This window comes from Triticum aestivum, chromosome 7A (assembly GCF_018294505.1).
Source record: "Triticum aestivum cultivar Chinese Spring chromosome 7A, IWGSC CS RefSeq v2.1, whole genome shotgun sequence".
Classification (NCBI taxonomy): Eukaryota; Viridiplantae; Streptophyta; class Magnoliopsida; order Poales; family Poaceae; genus Triticum; species Triticum aestivum.
In genome coordinates this window covers 560,211,242-560,231,186 of record NC_057812.1, presented here as the reverse complement: position 1 = coordinate 560,231,186, position 19,945 = coordinate 560,211,242, and the positions used below count along the sequence as shown (strand labels likewise).

Below are 19,945 nucleotides of genomic sequence, written 5' to 3'. Positions count from 1 at the left end.
TCAGACTTCATTTGTTGCTCCCCTAACGGCTTGTGCTGCCGCTGATCGTGGGAACTAGGATACATATGGAAGGCCAATGTTTAATCAAGTGAAAAAAGGAAGGAACACGGCGCTCATCACTGCTACAGTCCATGAGATCGATTTATGGCTGTAGCATTGCATTGTTAGCGCATTTACAACACAGACACTCAAACCGCCCGCACCCATCTGAATCATGTGGTTCGGACATATTTTATCATCCAACACGGTCCTGTATCGATTCGCAGGCCAGTCCGAACGCATTTTTTTTGCAAACTGGGGAAGGGGAGCTTTGTGGGCATCCGAGCCGCTTCCACGCCCACGACTGACAAACCTGGCCCGCCCTAAACCCTTCTCCCTCGCTCGCATGCTTTCCTGCCCGGCGCCAGCTGCCCGCATTCATCCAGCTGTAGGGTCGCTCTGCATTGACGCCGGCCTGGAGCGGACGCAGCCCTCACTGTCACTGGCATTGAAGCAACGCGCGAGCGCCGCCAGCGTCGCGTCTCATTTGTCTGTGCCTGTTCAATGCCGAAGAGACGTTTACTGTACGGGACGGGATAGATATCTAGCATGTCCGTTCAGTGCAGATTGATAGGTCTAAATTTTTTCAGTACAGATATCTAGTTGTAAAAACTGTCAGGGTGAAGTGCTTCATGCAAACTGTGGCACTTATCATTTGGGATTATCTATCACTATGATGGAAGAGGCTTACTTTATTGTGATCATCATATAGAAGAGGATTTAAACTTTAAACTCGTGTCAAGTGTCCACTATTTAGGGTGAAGAAGCTGTCTTCTCTCTACACCGCATGGAGTAGTGCACAAACTGCGCCAGGTTGAGTAAGCTGAGAGCAGCCATCATCCAGAAGAAATAGTCGAGATGCCCTTCGTTGAGGTTGTCTGGGATCCACCCAGGCGCCCCGCCACGCGTGGTGACCGCCGCCACGACACTGAGCACAACCGTGTTGAAGTAGAACCCGGACGCGATTGAGAGCTGCGCGAACGCCGCGCAGAGGCTCTTCATGGCGCACGGGGCCTGGTCGTAGAAGAACTCCGTCATGCCGATGCCGGCGAAGGCCCCCGCCGCGCCGTGCAGGACGTGCGACGGCGCCTGCCACAGGATGCTCATCGGCACCGGCACGTTCTGCCCGGCCAGGCCGCTGGCTCGCGCGACCGCCAGCCTCTTCGTCTCGAGCGCCGCCGAGTAGACCATGGTCAGCGCGGACAGCGCGAAGCCGACCCCGAGCCGCTGCGTCTGCGAGAAGCCCTTGACGTTGCCGGTGCAGCGCCGGGCGAGCGGCACCAGCACGGTCTCGTAGACGGGCACCCAGACGAGCACGCTGAAGACGCCGAAGATGGAGAGGGAGGCGGGCGGGATGGCGAACCCGCCGACGCGGTTGTCCATGACCATCCCCTGCTCGATGAACGTCGACGACAGCTGGCCGGTGACGGCGTGGAAGATCACGAAAGATGCCCAGACGGGGAACATCCGCAGCAGTATCTTGAGCTCTTCGACCTGTGTCACCGTGCAGAGCCTCCAAGAACTCGTCGGCGGCGCCACGCATGTTTTGTCCGAGTGGGGCAGCATCATGGCAGCCTTGTCGAGGAATCTGAAGATTACAATCGGATAGTTGTCTCAGTGCAAATGTTTGTTTCCAAATGAACATCTAGACATTATCTGAAGTACCTGAACTGACTCGTATGCTGAATCATGTGGCCTGATTCAGACGAACCGGTGAGCTCGTGGAAAAGGGAGACGTCGTCCGGCAGCTGCATACGCCACTTGCTGAGGGCCGCGACGACCACCTGGGAGAGGCTGGTGAAGGGGCTCACTGTGGGTTCTCTAAACCTGTACACCCTGGAGCCACCAAGAAACACTGCGAGGGCCAAGGCCATGAGCGCCGTCGGGATCGCGAAGCTGACCCCCCACCCGACATTGTCCTGCAGCCAGACAAGCAGCGTGCTCGACAGGAGGGAGCTGAGGTTGATCATGAAGTAGTACCAGTTGAAGAAGGAGCCCTTCTTGGCCAGCTCCGCCGGGTCGGCGCCGTCGAACTGGTCGGCCCCGAAGGTCGACGTGCAGGGCTTGATGCCGCCGCCGCCGAGCGCGGCGAGATAGAGCCCCGCGTACACCATGGTGCGATGAACCTCGCCGCCGCTGTAGGAAGATGCTGGGGCTGATGCTGACACTGCGAGGACCAGCATTCCCTGACAGAATCAAGTGTTTATCAGAGTTGCAACTTGCAACTAAGAGGTTTGTTGATCGTTATCTTGTGTACTAGAACTTACAAGGATGTGGACTGGGAGGGAAGCAACTATTGTCCAGTATCTTCCCAGGTAGGTGTCGGCCAAGAAGGCTCCGATGAGCGGCGTGAGGAAGCTGGCGCCGACCCAGGCGGAGACATTTCTCGCGGCGGCGACTTTGCTTTCGTGGAGCACGGTGGTGAGATAGGTTACCAAGTTCCTCGAGACCGCGAAGAAGGCCACGCATTCGCAGAACTCAACACCTAGGATGCGTTCAAGTAGCATGTAAGAAAAGGAGTAGATGGACACGAGTACAGTTTGCATGAATTGCTGTCCGAATTTTGATAGTATCACCTAAAATCATGTAGCATGCCCTCCAACGGCCTGTACTTCCCTTCAGAGCAGGCCGTTTGTTGATATCGACTGAACCATCGCTGGTATATTCTGAACCTACATCCTGCAGTACAGTACAAAAATATCTAAGTTGCACAGGATGGAGAAGATCGGAATTACTCGTATTCTTCCTCCTAACTGAAGAGATTACTCTCATGATCATCTCGATGAGAGAAAAGAAGAGGAGGCGAGAGATTTACCTGAGGATTGGTCTGTGCATTAAGCAGGGGCTTCTCCTCATCTGCTGCTTCCATGGCTGCCTAGAAAATGGAGCAGAAGGAGGGTTGGGCAAAGTGTTCAGCAGCTCACAGCAACTCGCAGGCAAGGCAAGCGCCTAAAAGCTAGTGGTCTGTGTGATCTTTTCAAATCTCTGGCACAAGACTTTTAGGTGAGAGGGAGAGAGGTGGGATGGTACTGAGCAATGGAGAGAGAGAGAGAGAGAGAGAGAGAGCACAACAGGGAGGACGGATGCTTCGAGGGGCGATATCGCTCGCCCAACCAAAGGCCGGCTTTATTCCCCTGCGTACTCACTCCGTTTTTTTAGTCCCCGTATAAAATATTAGGTCAAGATCAAGCTTTATAAAATTTGATTAACTTTATATTAAAAATATCAGCATTCACAATATGAAATCAATATTATCAGATACACCATGAAATGTATTTTCATACTATATAGTTTTAGCATTGTAAATGTTCATATTTTTTATATAAATTTGATCAAACTTCGTGTAGTTTGACCCCGACCAAACTTTATACGCGGGATAAAAAGAAGCAAAGGGAGTACATGCCAGGGCTCACGAAAAAAATACTAGTTTCCAGATGACAATCTTCTTAGAAAAACATTAGGGCATCTCCTAAAACTCGTAAAACGACACACTGATGTCGAAGTTGGCTATTCAACCATGCCCGCATACATTTTAAACCGGGTTAGAACAAAACCGGACAAATTTCATGTAAACATGCGGGAATTCACTTAAATTCGGACATATTAATACATAAAACGAACGGCATTTCAGTTCAACTAGAAACTAAAAAAACAACACTAACTTGGAGCGGACGGTGACCTTGTAGACATGGCCGCCCTGGCCGGCAACACCACCATCGTCATCGTCGTCGTCACTGTCCTTCTAGCGGCGGAAGGGTGCAAGGACGCGGCAGCCATGCCCGACTGTTGACTGACACTCGCGAAGGAGTCGCTCCGCTTCCTCCTGCAACGTGCAGACCGCAGCCACCCTCGTCGGTACGGAGGCCTTGTCAGGAAAAACCCGAGAGTGTCGCTCATTCCAAATCTCCGAACATATGAGCATATGTAAGGAGTTAGTCTCCTTTCTGAAGTAGCGAGGCCAACCCTCACTAGAAGTCCACCATTGTTTGACTGTCTGAAGGTCGCTCAATGAAGGGCTTGTCGATTGCATTCTCAGCCAGTCGTAGATTTCCACACTTTGATCGTAAAACAGCATTTAAACATTAAATAAAGAATTACCAAAATCATTGCGTCATTGTAAGCTTTGTGTCTTCTATAACAAGAAAGCTTTTTGTCTTCGGTAACCAGAAACTACTATGCGCCAGGTGCGGTTAGCAATCACAAATCCTGACATTGAGGTGACCAGAACCTAATCAAGGCATTGCCATTTTTCCATGTGCAATCAAGGAGAACACAAATATTGTTTCTTAGACAAGCAGCTTTAAAAATCGAGTTCATGTGGTGAACTAAAAAAAGCCGCATGATACCCTAAAGATACCCATTCGCACCCGGACAACCAATGGGCCTTCTGGCAGCTAAGAGCAACTTTAATGGGGCGACACATTTCGTCCGTCCGTATCCATTTTGGTCGGCGCGGACAAAAGTGGCGGCCCAACGCGCCGACCCAAACTCAAATCGTGTCCGCTGACGTCCGGGCCGACCCAAATTTTTCGTCGTCCGCCGCGTCCTCACCTGATGGCCACCCAACCACCACCGGTCGACTTATTTATGACGACCACCGACGGCGGGCCCACGCGTCAGCCAGTGGAAGCGTCCTTTTTTAACCACGCGTGCGGCGGGGTCGGCCTCATCCACTTCTTCCGTCCACATCTGCCCCCTCCCCCCCCTACTCCCTTTGCTTCCTCGTCGGCGACCGCAAACCCTAGCCATGGGCCTCTTCGGCAACAGCAATGGCAAGGGCAAGGGCAAGGGCACCCCCGGCGCCTCGTCCTCCCGTGCTCCCCTTCCCCTCCTCCTCCTCCGGCGGCGACGCGTTTCCGCCCTGGTCGCCGGCGCCTGCACATTCCGGTGCACCAAGCGCGGTGGCACTGGGAGTACATGCAGCCATTGTCGTACCCCGATGTCACGCTGCCGCACCGTTGGCATCTGGATCCGCAGCGGATCCCGATGCCGGCGGTTTCTCGTACCCAACGGGCGCACGACGATGAGGTGCGCAGGCGCCGCGCGCAGCTCACGCCGGAGCAGCGTCGGCTGCCAGAGTACGCCGCCGACTCCCCCAACTGGGAGGTGTGGTTCGCCCTCAAACACGAGGAGCAACGGCGCTCGGGTGTCGACACCGTCCCGCCGCCGTTCCCACCGCCGCCCTCGCAGGTAGAGCCGGAGGACATGAAGGCGGAGGCGGAGTACCAAGCCGCCCTCGAGTAGACCCTGCAGCACGCGCTGGAGGCTAGCCTCCTCGAGGAGGACACGCACTGGGATGGGCTGGAGCAAGCCCTTGCCCTATCGGCAGCGGGGGACTCTGTCCACACCCCGCTCTTCGTGCCGCCACCGCCATCGTCGCCGCTCGTCCAGCCCAAGCCGGAGCCGGAGCCGACGCGTAAGCGCTCCCCGCCTCCATCCACTTGGCCGGAGGAGGCCTACTTGTGGACGGATCAGTACCGCGAGTGGGTGAGCGCGCCTCCCGTCCACTTCGCCGCGACGCCGGAGGAGGAGACGGCCCACCTCGAGCATGGAAGGAGCACTGGCTCCGCCAGGAGCAGGCCGACGGCGAGGAGCAGATGCGCTACAACGCCATGCTCCAACACGACGCGGAGGCGCTTCGGCTTGAGGAGGAGGAGGAGAAGGAGCGTGCACGGCTTGCCGCAATGCCGCCGCCCCAGCAGACGCCGGAGGAGGCTGCCCTGGCAGGGTACCAGGCGGCGTTCGGGTGGGCTGGCCCTGCTCCGGTCTTCATCGACCTCACCGACGACGGCGACGTCGACGGCAAGGGCAAGAGCAAGGCCAACGATGTCTAGGGCAGCGTGTCGGGCGGCAGCAGGCGGGCGCAGACTTTTTGTAATGTTTTATTTAATGTTTATTAGATTTAGATGAACTTTGGCCGACGTTTAACCGGCCACTTTATATTTAATTATGTTTATTTCATGTAACTTATTATTATTTTTTTATGACGGCACATTTGGGTCGGCCTCTCCGTTAGACGGTCAAGCCGACTCATTTTAAAATGCGAACGCGCACGTCCGCCTGGCCGACCCAAACGGACAAAAAGCGACAAAGGACCCATCCGTTTGGGTGGAGTTGCTCTAAGGAACCAATTATGGACACCTCTAATGGCGTCGTGGGCATGCTTGAAGACAGCATCATTTAAGAACCAAAGAGAGCCGGGCCTACAACCCAGGATAGCTGACATTTTGAAACTGACATTTCAGAGTATATGTGCCAATGTGTTGTGCTTGCAGGCTGATTGAAGTTAAGAATTGCAGGCCGTCAGTACTCTTTACTATTTTTCAGTCCCAGCCAAATGTTCGGCCATTGTCCAGTCACTGTTCCTGGCATACACTTCACGTGCCCCTGTATCTGTATGGTGTAGAACCCAAGACAAGTCGACTGCAGCTACGAGTAGGGCCCCGTCCCTCCTCATTTCCCAAACATTTCCACCGCAACCATCGGCAACGTATCGTAGATCGAGAAAGCATTGTTTCTCATTGAACTATAAATGTGAGCAACGTTGCATCCGATCCTCGCTGCCAAGTAATGACCATACTTGATGGCCAAGATCTCTGCTGAATCAACACTACTCACAAACAGTAGCACCCATCGTGCAGCTCGCCAACTCTTTCGATGATTAGTGCGTACGTGTTTGCTCTGTGGAAAGGTACAGCACAATAGGATGAGTGATCTGCAGGCGATATCACTTTATTATCCAACAACTAGCATATCTTGATTATTCTTATATTTTCACAAAGGTGGGGTTGAGCTCGCACTATGTGATGGAGATCGATGTTCCTCTTGAACTTCCAGCAACGATGGAAAATAATGCCAGGCTATTTTAAGCACCAGAAGTACATCATATCTGATCCGATCTTTTATCTTGGCCTCTTTCAACTAAAGGGAACAGGGAGTGCAATCGGGACGCAATATTTTATATGTCTGATTTATGAGAAAAGCTAAACTGAAAACAATACGGTACCTCAGAACAGCTTAGATGATCTGAATCACGTGCGACAGCTCATGCAATAGTATAGGGGCATCTCCAACGATTATCCTTAAAACCACCCACCTCTTTTTGGACCGAGTTGTTCAAACATGTTCTGTCATCCAATACGGTACCTCATCTGTCCGCAGATCGGTCCGGACGTTCATTTTCTCGCAAACTAGAGGCAAATTTAAAGGGCTTTGCGGGAGTCCGGACACCAGCCATGTAGGACTCTGCCACCCCTGCCCCATTGAAATCCCCCTATCCGTCCCTTTTCTTTCACTCCACTTCTACACCCCCCTCCCCCCTCCCCCTCCTTTCATTTGAACCCTCCTCGTCAGACGCCGCCACTGTACCTATTCGGTCGTCGCCCAGGCATCCTCGGATGTTCACAAACCCCACTCACGCGCCTGCCCGCCTTGAACTATGCTAGTGTCCACCGGGAATCCCTTTGCAGCCAGGTACCCTCCACAGCATTGTCGACGCCGTCCATGACGGACACCACGCCCGGCGGGTGTTCGGTCAAATGACATTTAGCTTTTTTTTTAAACTTCTTGTTGTTCTCTAGAGAAGCACGATGGTGGGGTACTCGTCCATTGAGGATGAGTTGTTGTGTGATGCGTGGTTGACCGTTTCTGAGGACTTTGTAGGCATGAATAAGGACCGCATCTTTCGAGCCGACGTTTCGGCACTCGCCCTACGACATGCAAGTCATCCTTGAACGCAATGTGAAGTCTCTAGTGCATCGATGGTACACCATGAGTGATTCCGTCATGAACTTTTGTGGTGCGATTCACCAAGTGAAGACAAGGTGGCCATTGGGCTCGTCGACAATGGAGATCTTAATTGTTGCTTTCTATTACACTATATATTGGTTAATTCATTCATTCAATCAATGTTGCTCTCTACGTTGTATAACTACACGTGTTGCCATGATGTACTGCAGGACTAAGGGCAGCTTGTACTTTTTTTTATGAAGCTTAAGGGACATTTTGTGTGGGACGACATGTGCTGGTTCTGACTCTAGTATGGTTGATTTGGAATAGATGATTTCAAAAAACTTGTTGAACATTCAGTTATCTCGTTGAATTTGAATTATTGTTTTACTAGAGATATTTGCATGCTATTCGTGGTGTGCTATTTTCTCTAATTACTTTGAGTGTTGCCAGCTTGTTTTAGTTAAACGGACAAAACATCGTTTGTTTTATGTAAATTATGTCCGGCCTTTGCTAAATTCCATCGTGTTTGATGAAATTTGTTCGGATTGTTGAAATTCAATTTGAAATTTATGTATGAATGTTTGGATGGCCAACTCTCGCATCACTGTCGGTGGACTGGTCCCTACGATCCGTGGATGTAGACGGTGTCCGATTCAAGATGCCCTTACACATGATAGCCCAAAGGGTAGTAGCCGAGCGTGATTCTTGTTGGGCCCTTATGCCCCAGTTCCTGTTTTTTTGCAACTAGTGCACACACGCTCAACCTTGGGCTTGTCCCATTTACATTTCCTCTTCTTTTTTTTCTCATTCGCGCATACATTTGCATCCTTCTTTTTCTTCCAACGGTTTTCAGAACCATCGTTCCACCGGTTTTTTCTGCGGTGGTTTTTGCTGGTTTTTTCCAGGTGGGGTTTTGTTTGTTCTTTTATTTCAGTTTTCTCTTTTATTTTTAAAATAATCCAAATTCACAAACCTTTTTGAAATTCTTGAACATCTTTTCAAAGTTCCTGAATTTGTTTTCAAATTCGCAAACTTTATTCAAATTAATAATCTTTTTAATTCGTGAAAAAAATCAAAATCATGATTTTTTTAATTCATAAACTTTTGTCTGATTCATGATATTTTTTCAAATTCATGAACGTTTTACAAATTATAAATTTCCAAATTAATGATTTAAAAAATAAGTAAAAAGGTTCAAAATAAAAAAAATGTCTGGTGCATGTGTAGAGATCGCGAGCTGTCAAAGCTAGCGGTAAGTGCATTTGGTACAGCTAGTGGTCAAAGCTAATGGAGATCGCATGAGTGCTAGTACGCTCAAGAGCGCGTGAACTGCTGTATATGCGAGACCTCCTAGTTTGCCGCTTCAGACGCCAGTTCGCAAAGCTGGCACTCGCAGCAGTCTCGTGTGGGCTGGCCTAGCAAGCGCGCTGGTTCGCTCGCTCGTTCCCTCCATTCGCTCACGCAATGACGCAAGCACAAAGTTCTCGGTTATCTTGAGATTTTACAAAGTTACCGTAGGCGTCTCGTAGTCGACGAAAACGTCTCCCCTCACTAAACGGATTCCTCGAAAATCCTAAAATAAATCCAGGATAAATACAAGCACTAGGATTTGAATCCTGGTAGGCTGAGAGCCTGAGATTCCACTGTTCACCTAACCATTCAACCGCACGTTGGTTCGTGCCCGCTTGGCTGTTGACTTTAGGGAAAACATGGATCTAAAAAATACTAATTTGAAAATAGTTCAAGAATTTGTAAACAATTCACGAGTTTGAAAAAAGTTCATAGATTTGAAAACCATTCTTGCATTCGAAAAAGTTGGTGGACTTCACGAAATTGAAAAAAGTTTCATGTAGTTGGAAAAAAAGTTCATGAATTTGAGAAAAAAATCATGAGTTCAAAATGTTCACAGATCTGAAAATGTTCAAGGATTTGTAAATTCTGTGGATTTCACCAAATTAAAAAAAGTGCACGAATATAAAAAAGTTTCATAAAATTTGAGAGAAGTTCGCGAGTTTGAAAAAACTTCATGGATTTAGAAAACGTTCATGGATTTGAAAAGGTTCACAGATTTGAAAAAAATCACTAATTTGGAAACGGTTCGCTTGTTCTAAAAATGGTTCATAACTTTGGAAAATGTTCACGCATTTTAAAAAACTGTTCATGAATTTATAAAAAATCTGAAAATTTTGAATATTATTCACCCGTTTTAAAAATTATGTGAATAAAAAAACTGAACAATACATGTCCTAGAAAAAACCTACATAATCCCGTAAATAGAAAATAAAAAGAACGTAAAAACCAAACAAATGTGTTGGAAATATGCCCTAGAGGCAATAATAAAATGATTATTATATTTCCTTGTTCATGATAATTGTCTATTATTCATGCTATAATTGTATTATTCGGAAATCGTAATACATGTGTGAATACATAGACCACAATGTGTCCCTAGTGAGCCTTTAGTTGACTAGCTCGCTGATCAACAGATAGTCATGGTTTCCTGGCTATGGACATGGGGATGTCATTGATAACGGGATCACATCATTAGGAGAATGATGTGATGGACAAGACCCAAACCTAAGCATAGCACAAAGATCGTGTAGTTCGTTTGCTGTAGCTTTTCTGGATGTCAAGTATCATTTCCTTAGACCATGAGATTGTGCAACTCCCGGATGCCGTAGGAGTGCCTTGGGTGTGCCAAACGTCACAACGTAACTGGGTGACTATAAAGGTACATTACAGGTATCTCCGAAAGTGTCTGTTGGGTTGGCACGAATCGAGACTGGGATTTGTCACTCCGTATGACGGAGAGGTATCTCTGGGCCCACTCGGTAATGCATCATCATAATGAGCTCAATGTGATCAAGTGGTTGATCATGGGATCATGCATTACGGTACGAGTAAAGTGACTTGCCGGTAACGAGACTGAACGAGGTATTGGGATACCGACGATCGAGTCTCGGGCAAGTAACGTACCGATTGACAAAGGGAATTGAGTACGGGATTGATTAGGTCCTCGACATCGTGGTTCATCCGATGAGATCATCGAGGAGCATGTGGGAGCCAACATGGGTATCCAGATCCTGCTGTTGGTTATTGACCAGAGAGTCGTCTCGGTTATGTCTGCTTGTCTCCCGAACCCGTAGGGTCTACACACTTAAGGTTCGGTGACGCTAGGGTTGTATAGATATGAGTATGCAGTAATCCGAAAGTTGTTCGGAGTCCCGGATGAGATCCTGGACGTCACGAGAAGTTCCGGAATGGTCCGGAGGTGAAGAATTATATATAGGAAGTGTAGTTTCGGCCATCGGGAAAGTTTCGGGGTCACCGGTATTGTACCGGGACCACCGGATGGGTCCCGGGGGTCCACCGGGTGGGGCCACCCATCCCGGAGGGCCCCATGGGCTGAAGTGGGGAGGGGAACCAGCCCATAGTGGGCTGGTGCGCCCCCCCTTGGGCCCCATGCGCCTAGGATTGGGAACCCTAGGGGAGGGGGCGCCTCCACTTGCCTTGGGGGTTACTCCACCCCCTTGGCCGCCGCCCCCCCTAGGAGATCCCATCTCCTAGGGCCGGCGCACCCCTCTAGGGGGCCTATATAAAGGGGGGGAGGGAGGGCAGCAATAACTCAAGACTTGGCGCCTCCCTCTCCCCTGCTACACCTCTCCCTCTCACAGAAGCTCGGCGAAGCCCTGTTGCGGTGACTGCTGCATCCACCACCACGCCGTCGTGCTGCTGGATCTTCATCAACCTCTCCTTCCCCCTTGCTGGATCAAGAAGGAGGAGACGTCACGCTGACCGTACGTGTGTTGAACGCGGAGGTGCCGTCCGTTCGGCGCTAGGATCTACGATGATTTGGATCACGACCAGTACGACTCCCTCATCCCCGTTCTTTGAACGCTTCCACTCGCGATCTACAAAGATATGTAGATGCATCCGATCACTCGTTGCTAGATGAACTCATAGATGGATCTTGATGAAAACATAGGATTTTTTTTGTTTTCTGCAACGTTCCCCAACAGTGGCATCATGAACTAGGTCTATGCGTAGTTACTATGCACGAGTAGAACACAAAGTAGTTGTGGGCGTCGATATTGCCAATTTGCTTGCCGTTATTAGTCTTATCTTGATTCGGCGGCATCGTGGGATGAAGCGGCCCGGACCAACCTTACACGTACGCTTACGTGAGACCGGTTCTACCGACTGACATGCACTAGTTGCATAAGGTGGCTGGAGGGTGTCTGTCTCTCCCACTTTAGTCGAATCGGATTCGATGAACAGGGTCCTTATGAAGGGTAAATATAAATTGGCAATTCATGTTGTGGTTTTGGCGTAGGTAAGAAAACGTTCTTGCTAGAACCCTATTGCAGTCACGTAAAAACTTGCAACAACAATTAGAGGACGTCTAACTTGTTTTTGCAGCAAGTGTTTTGTGATGTGATATGGCCAAAGTTGTGATGAATGATATATATGTGATGTATGAGATCATGTTCTTGTAATAGGAATCACGACTTGCATGTCGATGAGTATGACAACCGGCAGGAGCCATAGGAGTTGTCTTTATTTTTGTATGACCCGCGTGTCATTGAGAAACGCCATGTAAATTACTTTACTTTATTGCTAAACGTGTTAGCCATAGTAATAGAAGTAATAGTTGGCGAGCAAACTTCATGGAGACACGATGATGGAGATCATAATGATGGAGATCATGGTGTCATGCCGGTGACAAGATGATCATGGAGCCCCAAGATGGAGATCAAAGGAAGCTATATGATACTGGCCATATCATGTCACTATTATTTGATTGCATGTGATGTTTATCATGTTTTTGCATCTTGTTTACTTAGAACGACGGTAGTAAATAAGATGATCCCTCATAATAATTTCAAGAAAGTGTTTCCCCTAACTGTGCGCCGTTGTGACAGTTCGTTGTTTCGAAGCACCACGTGATGATCGGGTGTGATAGATTCCAACGTTCACATACAACGGGTGTAAGACAGATTTACACACGCAAACACTTAGGTTGACTTGACGAGCCTAGCATGTACAGACATGGCCTCGGAACACAGAAGACCGAAAGGTCGAGCATGAGTCGTATAGAAGATACGATCAATATGAAGATGTTCACCGATGTTGACTAGTCCGTCTCACGTGATGATCGGACATGGCCTAGTCAACTCGGATCATGTTATACTTAGATGACTGGAGGGATGTCTATCTAAGTGGGAGTTCATTGAATAATTTGATTAGATGAACTTAATTATCATGAACTTAGTCTAAAATCTTTACAATATGTCTTGTAGATCAAATGGCCAATGTTGTCCTCAACTTCAACGCGTTCCTAGAGAAAACCAAGCTGAAAGACGATGGCAGCAACTATACAGACTGGGTCCGGAACCTGAGGATCATCCTCATAGCTGCCAAGAAAGATTATGTCCTACAAGCACCGCTAGGTGAAGCACCTGCTCTCCCTGCAGAACAAGACGTTATGAACGCTTGGCAGACACGTACTGATGATTACTCCCTCATTCAGTGTGGCATGCTTTACAGCTTAGAACCGGGGCTCCAAAAGCGTTTTGAGAGACACGGAGCATATGAGATGTTCGAAGAGCTGAAAATGGTTTTTCAAGCTCATGCCCGGGTCGAGAGATATGAAGTCTCCGACAAGTTCTTCAGCTGTAAGATGGAGGAAAATAGTTCTGTCAGTGAGCACATACTCACAATGTCTGGGTTACATAACCGCTTGACTCAGCTGGGAGTTAATCTCCCAGATGACGCGGTCATTGACAGAATCCTCCAGTTGCTTCCACCAAGCTACAAGAGCTTTGTGATGAATTTCAATATGCAGGGGATGGAAAAGACCATTCTTGAAGTATTTGCAATGCTGAAATCAGCAGAGGTAGAAGTCAAAAAGAAACATCAAGTGTTGATGGTGAATAAAACCACTAAGTTCAAGAAAGGCAAGGGTAAGAAGAACTTCAAGAAGGACGGCAAGGGAGTTGCCGCGCCCGGTAAGCAAGCTGCCGGGAAGAAGCCAAAGAATGGACCCAAGCCCGAGACTGAGTGTTTTTATTGCAAGGGAAGTGGTCACTGGAAGCGGAACTGCCCCAAATACTTAGCGGACAAGAAGGCCGGCATCACAAAAGGTATATGTGATATACATGTAATTGATGTGTACCTTACCAGTACTCGTAGTAGCTCCTGGGTATTTGATACCGGTGCGGTTGCTCACATTTGTAACTCAAACCAGGAGCTGCGGAATAAGCAGAGACTGGCGAAGGACGAGGTGACGATGCGCGTCGTGAATGGTTCCAAGGTCGATGTGATCGCCGTCGACACGCTACCTCTACATTTACCTACGGGATTAGTTTTAAACCTCAATAATTGTTATTTAGTACCAGCTTTGAGCATGAACATTGTATCAAGATCTCGTTTAATACGAGATGGCTACTCATTTAAATCCGAGAATAATGGTTGTTCTATTTATATGAGAGATATGTTTTATGGTCATGCTCCGATGGTGAATGGTTTATTCTTAATGAATCTCGAGCGTAATGCTACACATGTTCATAGTGTGAATACCAAAAGATGTAAGGTTGATAATGATAGTCCCACATACTTGTGGCACTGCCGCCTTGGTCACATAGGTGTCAAACGCATGAAGAAGCTCCATGCAGATGGACTTTTAGAGTCTCTTGATTATGAATCATTTGACACATGCGAACCATGCCTCATGGGTAAAATGACCAAGACTCCGTTCTCAGGAACAATGGAGCGAGCAACCAACTTATTGGAAATCATACATACTGATGTGTGCGGTCCAATGAGCATTGAGGCTCGCGGTGGCTATCGTTATGTTCTCACCCTCACTGATGACTTGAGTAGATATGGGTATGTCTACTTAATGAAACATAAGTATGAGACCTTTGAAAAGTTCAAGGAATTTCAGAGTGAGGTTGAGAATCAACATGACAGGAAAATCAAGTTCTTGCGATCAGATCATGTGGGAGAATACTTGAGTCACGAATTTGGCCCACACTTAAGAAAATGTGGAATAGTTTCACAACTGACGCCGCCTGGAACACCTCAGCGTAATGGTGTGTCCGAACGTCGTAATCGCACTCTATTAGATATGGTGCGATCTATGATGTCTCTTACCGATTTACCGCTATCATTTTGGGGCTATGCTTTAGAGACTGCCGCATTCACTTTAAATAGGGCACCATCGAAATCCATTGAGACGACACCGTATGAATTATGGTTTGGGAAGAAATCTAAGCTGTCGTTTCTAAAAGTTTGGGGATGCGATGCTTATGTCAAGAAACTTCAACCCGAAAAGCTCGAACCCAAGTCGGAAAAATGCGTCTTCATAGGATACCCTAAAGAAACTATTGGGTATACCTTCTACCTCAGATCCGAAGGCAAGATCTTTGTTGCCAAGAATGGATCCTTTCTAGAGAAGGAGTTTCTGTCGAAAGAAGTAAGTGGAAGGAAAGTAGAACTTGATGAAGTATTACCTCTTGAACCGGAAAGTGGCGCAACTCAAGAAAATTTTCCTGAGGTGCTTGCACCGACTAGAGAGGAAGTTAATGATGATGATCATGAAACTTCAGATCAAGTTGCTACTGAACTTCATAGGTCCACAAGGACACGTTCCGCACCAGAGTGGTACAGCAACCCTGTCTTGGAAATCATGTTGTTAGACAACGGTGAACCTTCGAACTATGAAGAGGCGATGGCGGGCCTGGATTCCGACAAATGGCTGGAAGCCATGAAATCCGAGATAGGATCCATGTATGAAAATGAAGTATGAACTTTGACTGACTTGCCCGATGATCAGCGAGCCATAGAAAATAAATGGATCTTTAAGAAGAAGACAGACGCGGATGGTAATGTGACCATCTATAAAGCTCGGCTTGTCGCTAAGGGTTATCGACAAGTTCAAGGGGTTGACTACGATGAGACTTTCTCACCTGTAGCGAAGCTGAAGTCCGTCCGAATCATGTTAGCAATTGCCGCATTCTATGATTATGAGATATGGCAAATGGACGTCAAAACGGCATTCCTTAATGGTTTCCTTAAGGAAGAATTGTATATGATGCAGCCGGAAGGTTTTGTCGATCCTAAGAATGCTGACAAGGTGTGCAAGCTCCAACGCTCGATTTATGGGCTGGTGCAAGCATCTCGGAGTTGGAACATTCGCTTTGATGAGATGATCAAAGTGTTTGGGTTTATGCAGACTTATGGAGAAGCCTGCGTTTACAAGAAAGTGAGTGGGGGCTCTGTAGCATTTCTCATATTATATGTAGATGACATACTTTTGATAGGAAATGATATAGTGCTTTTGGGCAGCATTAAGGCCTACTTGAATAAGAGTTTTTCAATGAAGGACCTTGGAGAAGCTGCTTATATATTAGGCATCAAGATCTATAGAGATAGATCAAGACGCCTCATAGGTCTTTCACAAAGCACATACCTTGATAAGATATTGAAGAAGTTCAATATGGATCAGTCTAAGAAGGGGTTCTTGCCTGTGTTGCAAGGTGTGAAATTGAGCTCAGCTCAATGTCCGACCACGGCAGAAGATATAGAAGAGATGAGTGTCATCCCCTATGCCTCAGCCATAGGGTCTATTATGTATGCCATGCTGTGTATCAGACCTGATGTAAACCTTGCCGTAAGTTTGGTAGGTAGGTACCAAAGTAATCCCGGCAAGGAACACTGGACAGCGGTCAAAAACATCCTGAAGTACCTGAAAAGGACCAAGGATATGTTTCTCGTTTATGGAGGTGGCGAAGAGCTCGTCGTAAAGGGTTACGTCGACGCTAGCTTCGACACAGATCTGGATGACTCTAAGTCACAAACCGGATACGTGTATATTTTGAATGGTGGGGCAGTAAGCTGGTGCAGTTGCAAGCAAAGCGTTGTGGCGGGATCTACATGTGAAGCGGAGTACATGGCAGCCTCAAAGGCAGCACACGAAGCAGTCTGGGTGAAGGAGTTCATTACCGACCTAGGAGTCATACCTAATGCGTCGGGCCCGATGACTCTCTTCTGTGACAACACTGGAGCTATTGCCCTTACCAAGGAGCCCAGGTTTCACAGGAAGACCAGGCATATCAAGCGTCGCTTCAACTCCATTCGTGAAAGTGTTCAAAATGGAGACATAGAGATTTGTAAAGTACATACGGACCTGAATGTAGCAGATCCGTTGACTAAACCTCTCCCTAGAGCAAAACATGATCAATACCAGAATTCCATGGGTGTTCGATTCATCACAATGTAACTAGATGATTGACTCTAGTGCAAGTGGGAGACTGTTGGAAATATGCCCTAGAGGCAATAATAAAATGATTATTATATTTCCTTGTTCATGATAATTGTCTATTATTCATGCTATAATTGTATTATCCGGAAATCGTAATACATGTGTGAATACATAGACCACAATGTGTCCCTAGTGAGCCTCTAGTTGACTAGCTCGTTGATCAACAGATAGTCATGGTTTCCTGGCTATGGACATGGGGATGTCATTGATAATGGGATCACATCATTAGGAGAATGATGTGATGGACAAGACCCAAACCTAAGCATAGCACAAAGATCGTGTAGTTCGTTTGCCGTAGCTTTTCTGGATGTCAAGTATCATTTCCTTAGACCATGAGATTGTGCAACTCCCGGATGCCGTAGGAGTGCCTTGGGTGTGCCAAACGTCACAACGTAACTGGGTGACTATAAAGGTACATTACAGGTATCTCCGAAAGTGTCTGTTGGGTTGGCACGAATCGAGACTGGGATTTGTCACTCCGTATGACGGAGAGGTATCTCTGGGCCCACTCGGTAATGCATCATCATAATGAGCTCAATGTGATCAAGTGGTTGATCATGGGATCATGCATTACGGTACGAGTAAAGTGACTTGCCGGTAACGAGACTGAACGAGGTATTGGGATATCGACGATCGAGTCTCGGGCAAGTAACGTACCGATTGACAAAGGGAATTGAGTACGGGATTGATTAGGTCCTCGACATCGTGGTTCATCCGATGAGATCATCGAGGAGCATGTGGGAGCCAACATGGGTATCCAGATCCTGCTGTTGGTTATTGACCAGAGAGTCGTCTCGGTTATGTCTGCTTGTCTCCCGAACCCGTAGGGTCTACACACTTAAGGTTCGGTGACGCTAGGGTTGTATAGATATGAGTATGCAGTAATCCGAAAGTTGTTCGGAGTCCCGGATGAGATCCTAGACGTCATGAGAAGTTCCGGAATGGTCCAGAGGTGAAGAATTATATATAGGAAATGTAGTTTCGGCCATCGGGAAAGTTTCGGGGTCACCGGTATTGTACCGGGACCACCAGATGGGTCCCGGGGGTCCACCGGGTGGGGCCACCCATCCCGGAGGGCCCCATGGGCTGAAGTGGGGAGGGGAACCAGCCCATAGTGGGTTGGTGCGCCCCCCCTTGGGCCCCATGCGCCTAGGGTTGGGAACCCTAGGGGAGGGGCGGCTCCACTTGCCTTGGGGGTTACTCCACCCCCTTGGCCGCTGCCCCCCCCTAGGAGATCCCATCTCCTAGGGCCGGCGCACCCCCCTAGGGGGCCTATATAAAGGGGGGGAGGGAGGGCAGCAACAACTCAAGCCTTGGCGCCTCCCTCCCCCCTGCTACACCTCTCCCTCTCGCAGAAGCTCGGCAAAGCCCTGCTGCGGTGACTGCTGCATCCACCACCACGCCGTCGTGCTGCTGGATCTTCATCAACCTCTCCTACCCCCTTGCTGGATCAAGAAGGAGGAGACGTCATGCTGACCGTACGTGTGTTGAACGCGGAGGTGCCGTCCGTTCGGCGCTAGGATCTACGGTGATTTGGATCACGACGAGTACGACTCCCTCATCCCCGTTCTTTGAACGCTTCCGCTCGCGATCTACAAAGGTATGTAGATGCATCCGATCACTCGTTGCTAGATGAACTCATAGATGGATCTTGGTGAAAACGTAGGAAATTTTTTTGTTTTCTGCAACGTTCCCCAACAAAAGGAACATTCTAGAACGTTCCCAAAACAAGAAAAAACCGACCACTGTTTACCGTGTTGTATGGACCACCCGTTAGCGATTTGATTTTGTGCGATGAGCTAAGTGTGTGGTTAGGAAGGATGGGGGCAGAGGCAACGGTGGGGGCATGGGCTGGCTGCGGGGATCCGTGCCGGACGCGTGAAGGGAGTGGCGGCGCGTCGACCTGCCGCCCCCCCTCTCCCGCGGTCGAGATCGAGCTTCATGGGCAGCTCCTCAACAACGGCTCCTCTCCCGTTGCGCACACACACACAACTCCGTTGTGGCTCCTCTTCACCGTCACCACCGCGGCTCCACACCACCGCGCCACATCCCCGACGCGGCTTCTCCCCACTGCGGCTCCTCCCCATCGCGTGCGCTCCTTCGCGGCGTGCGCGTCCATCCCCGCTACGGGTCCTATTCACGGTCATCGCCGCCACAGTCCATCGCTCCTCTGGATGGGGCGGTGAACAGAGGGTGAAGAAAAGCAGAGTGAGAAGGGGGGCAGACGCGGGGCGCATGGGATGGAGAGAAGCGGGGAATTGAGGGTGGATGCGTGTGTGGTGCGGTGCAAGAGCGATTCAGCCCGAACGTTTTCGTAGTCGACGTGGCAAGATGACGCGGGCAAAGATTTGTGGTGCCGTTCATACGGCTACAAGGGCGTGGCAAAATTGAACATGCATTTTGCCGTGGACATTTTTAATCAATTTTTTGTATTATTTCACATTCATGCCAAATTTCTTATCTCATAAAGGTATGACAAAATTGATAAAAATAACACGGCATTTTTTAGAATATGCATTTTCCCATGGCAAATTTTTTGATCATTTTTGTGTTACTTTTCACACACTTGGAGTATGCATTTTGCCATGGCAATTTTTTGATCATTTTTGTGTTATTTATCACACAAGGCAAGATTTTGACCATTTTAACGCTCTTTGTACACTACATCGCAAAATAGTTATTGCATATGGTCTTTTTGTTAATATTTTATTTTTTTACACAGAGTTTGGGCAATTTTTATGTTTGTTTCTTTTTTGTAAAAAGGGGTTTGTTTTGGGCCATAAGAGCAACTCTAGCAGACCCCGCATTTTGCCGACCTGCAAAATGTGTTTGCAGGTCGCACGGGGGCGG

At 48.4% G+C, this 19,945-nt stretch overlaps 1 protein-coding gene across 1 annotated transcript; it reads right to left on the bottom strand.

The window, feature by feature from the left end:
• Positions 1-668: 668 nt before the first annotated feature.
• On the bottom strand, positions 669-3,122 carry LOC123152063 (protein NRT1/ PTR FAMILY 8.3). Its single transcript, XM_044571671.1, has 5 exons — positions 2,855-3,122; positions 2,616-2,718; positions 2,307-2,524; positions 1,705-2,225; positions 669-1,627 (listed from the first exon to the last, which is right to left on the bottom strand). Exons 1-5 carry the CDS (start codon positions 2,906-2,908, stop codon positions 793-795), a joined length of 1,731 nt encoding a protein of 576 aa, XP_044427606.1. The 5' UTR covers positions 2,909-3,122; the 3' UTR covers positions 669-792.
• Between the last annotated feature and the right edge of the window lie 16,823 nt (positions 3,123-19,945).

Coding starts and splice junctions, on each gene's coding strand:
- LOC123152063 (XM_044571671.1), bottom strand. CDS start 2,908: ATGGAAGCAGCAGATGAGGAGAAGCCCCTGCTTAATGCACAGACCAAT. Junction 2,525..2,615: donor GGCATGCTACATGATTTTAG/GTGATACTATCA, acceptor AACGCATCCTAG/GTGTTGAGTTCTGCGAATGC. Junction 1,628..1,704: donor CAGCATACGAGTCAGTTCAG/GTACTTCAGATA, acceptor TGTAATCTTCAG/ATTCCTCGACAAGGCTGCCA.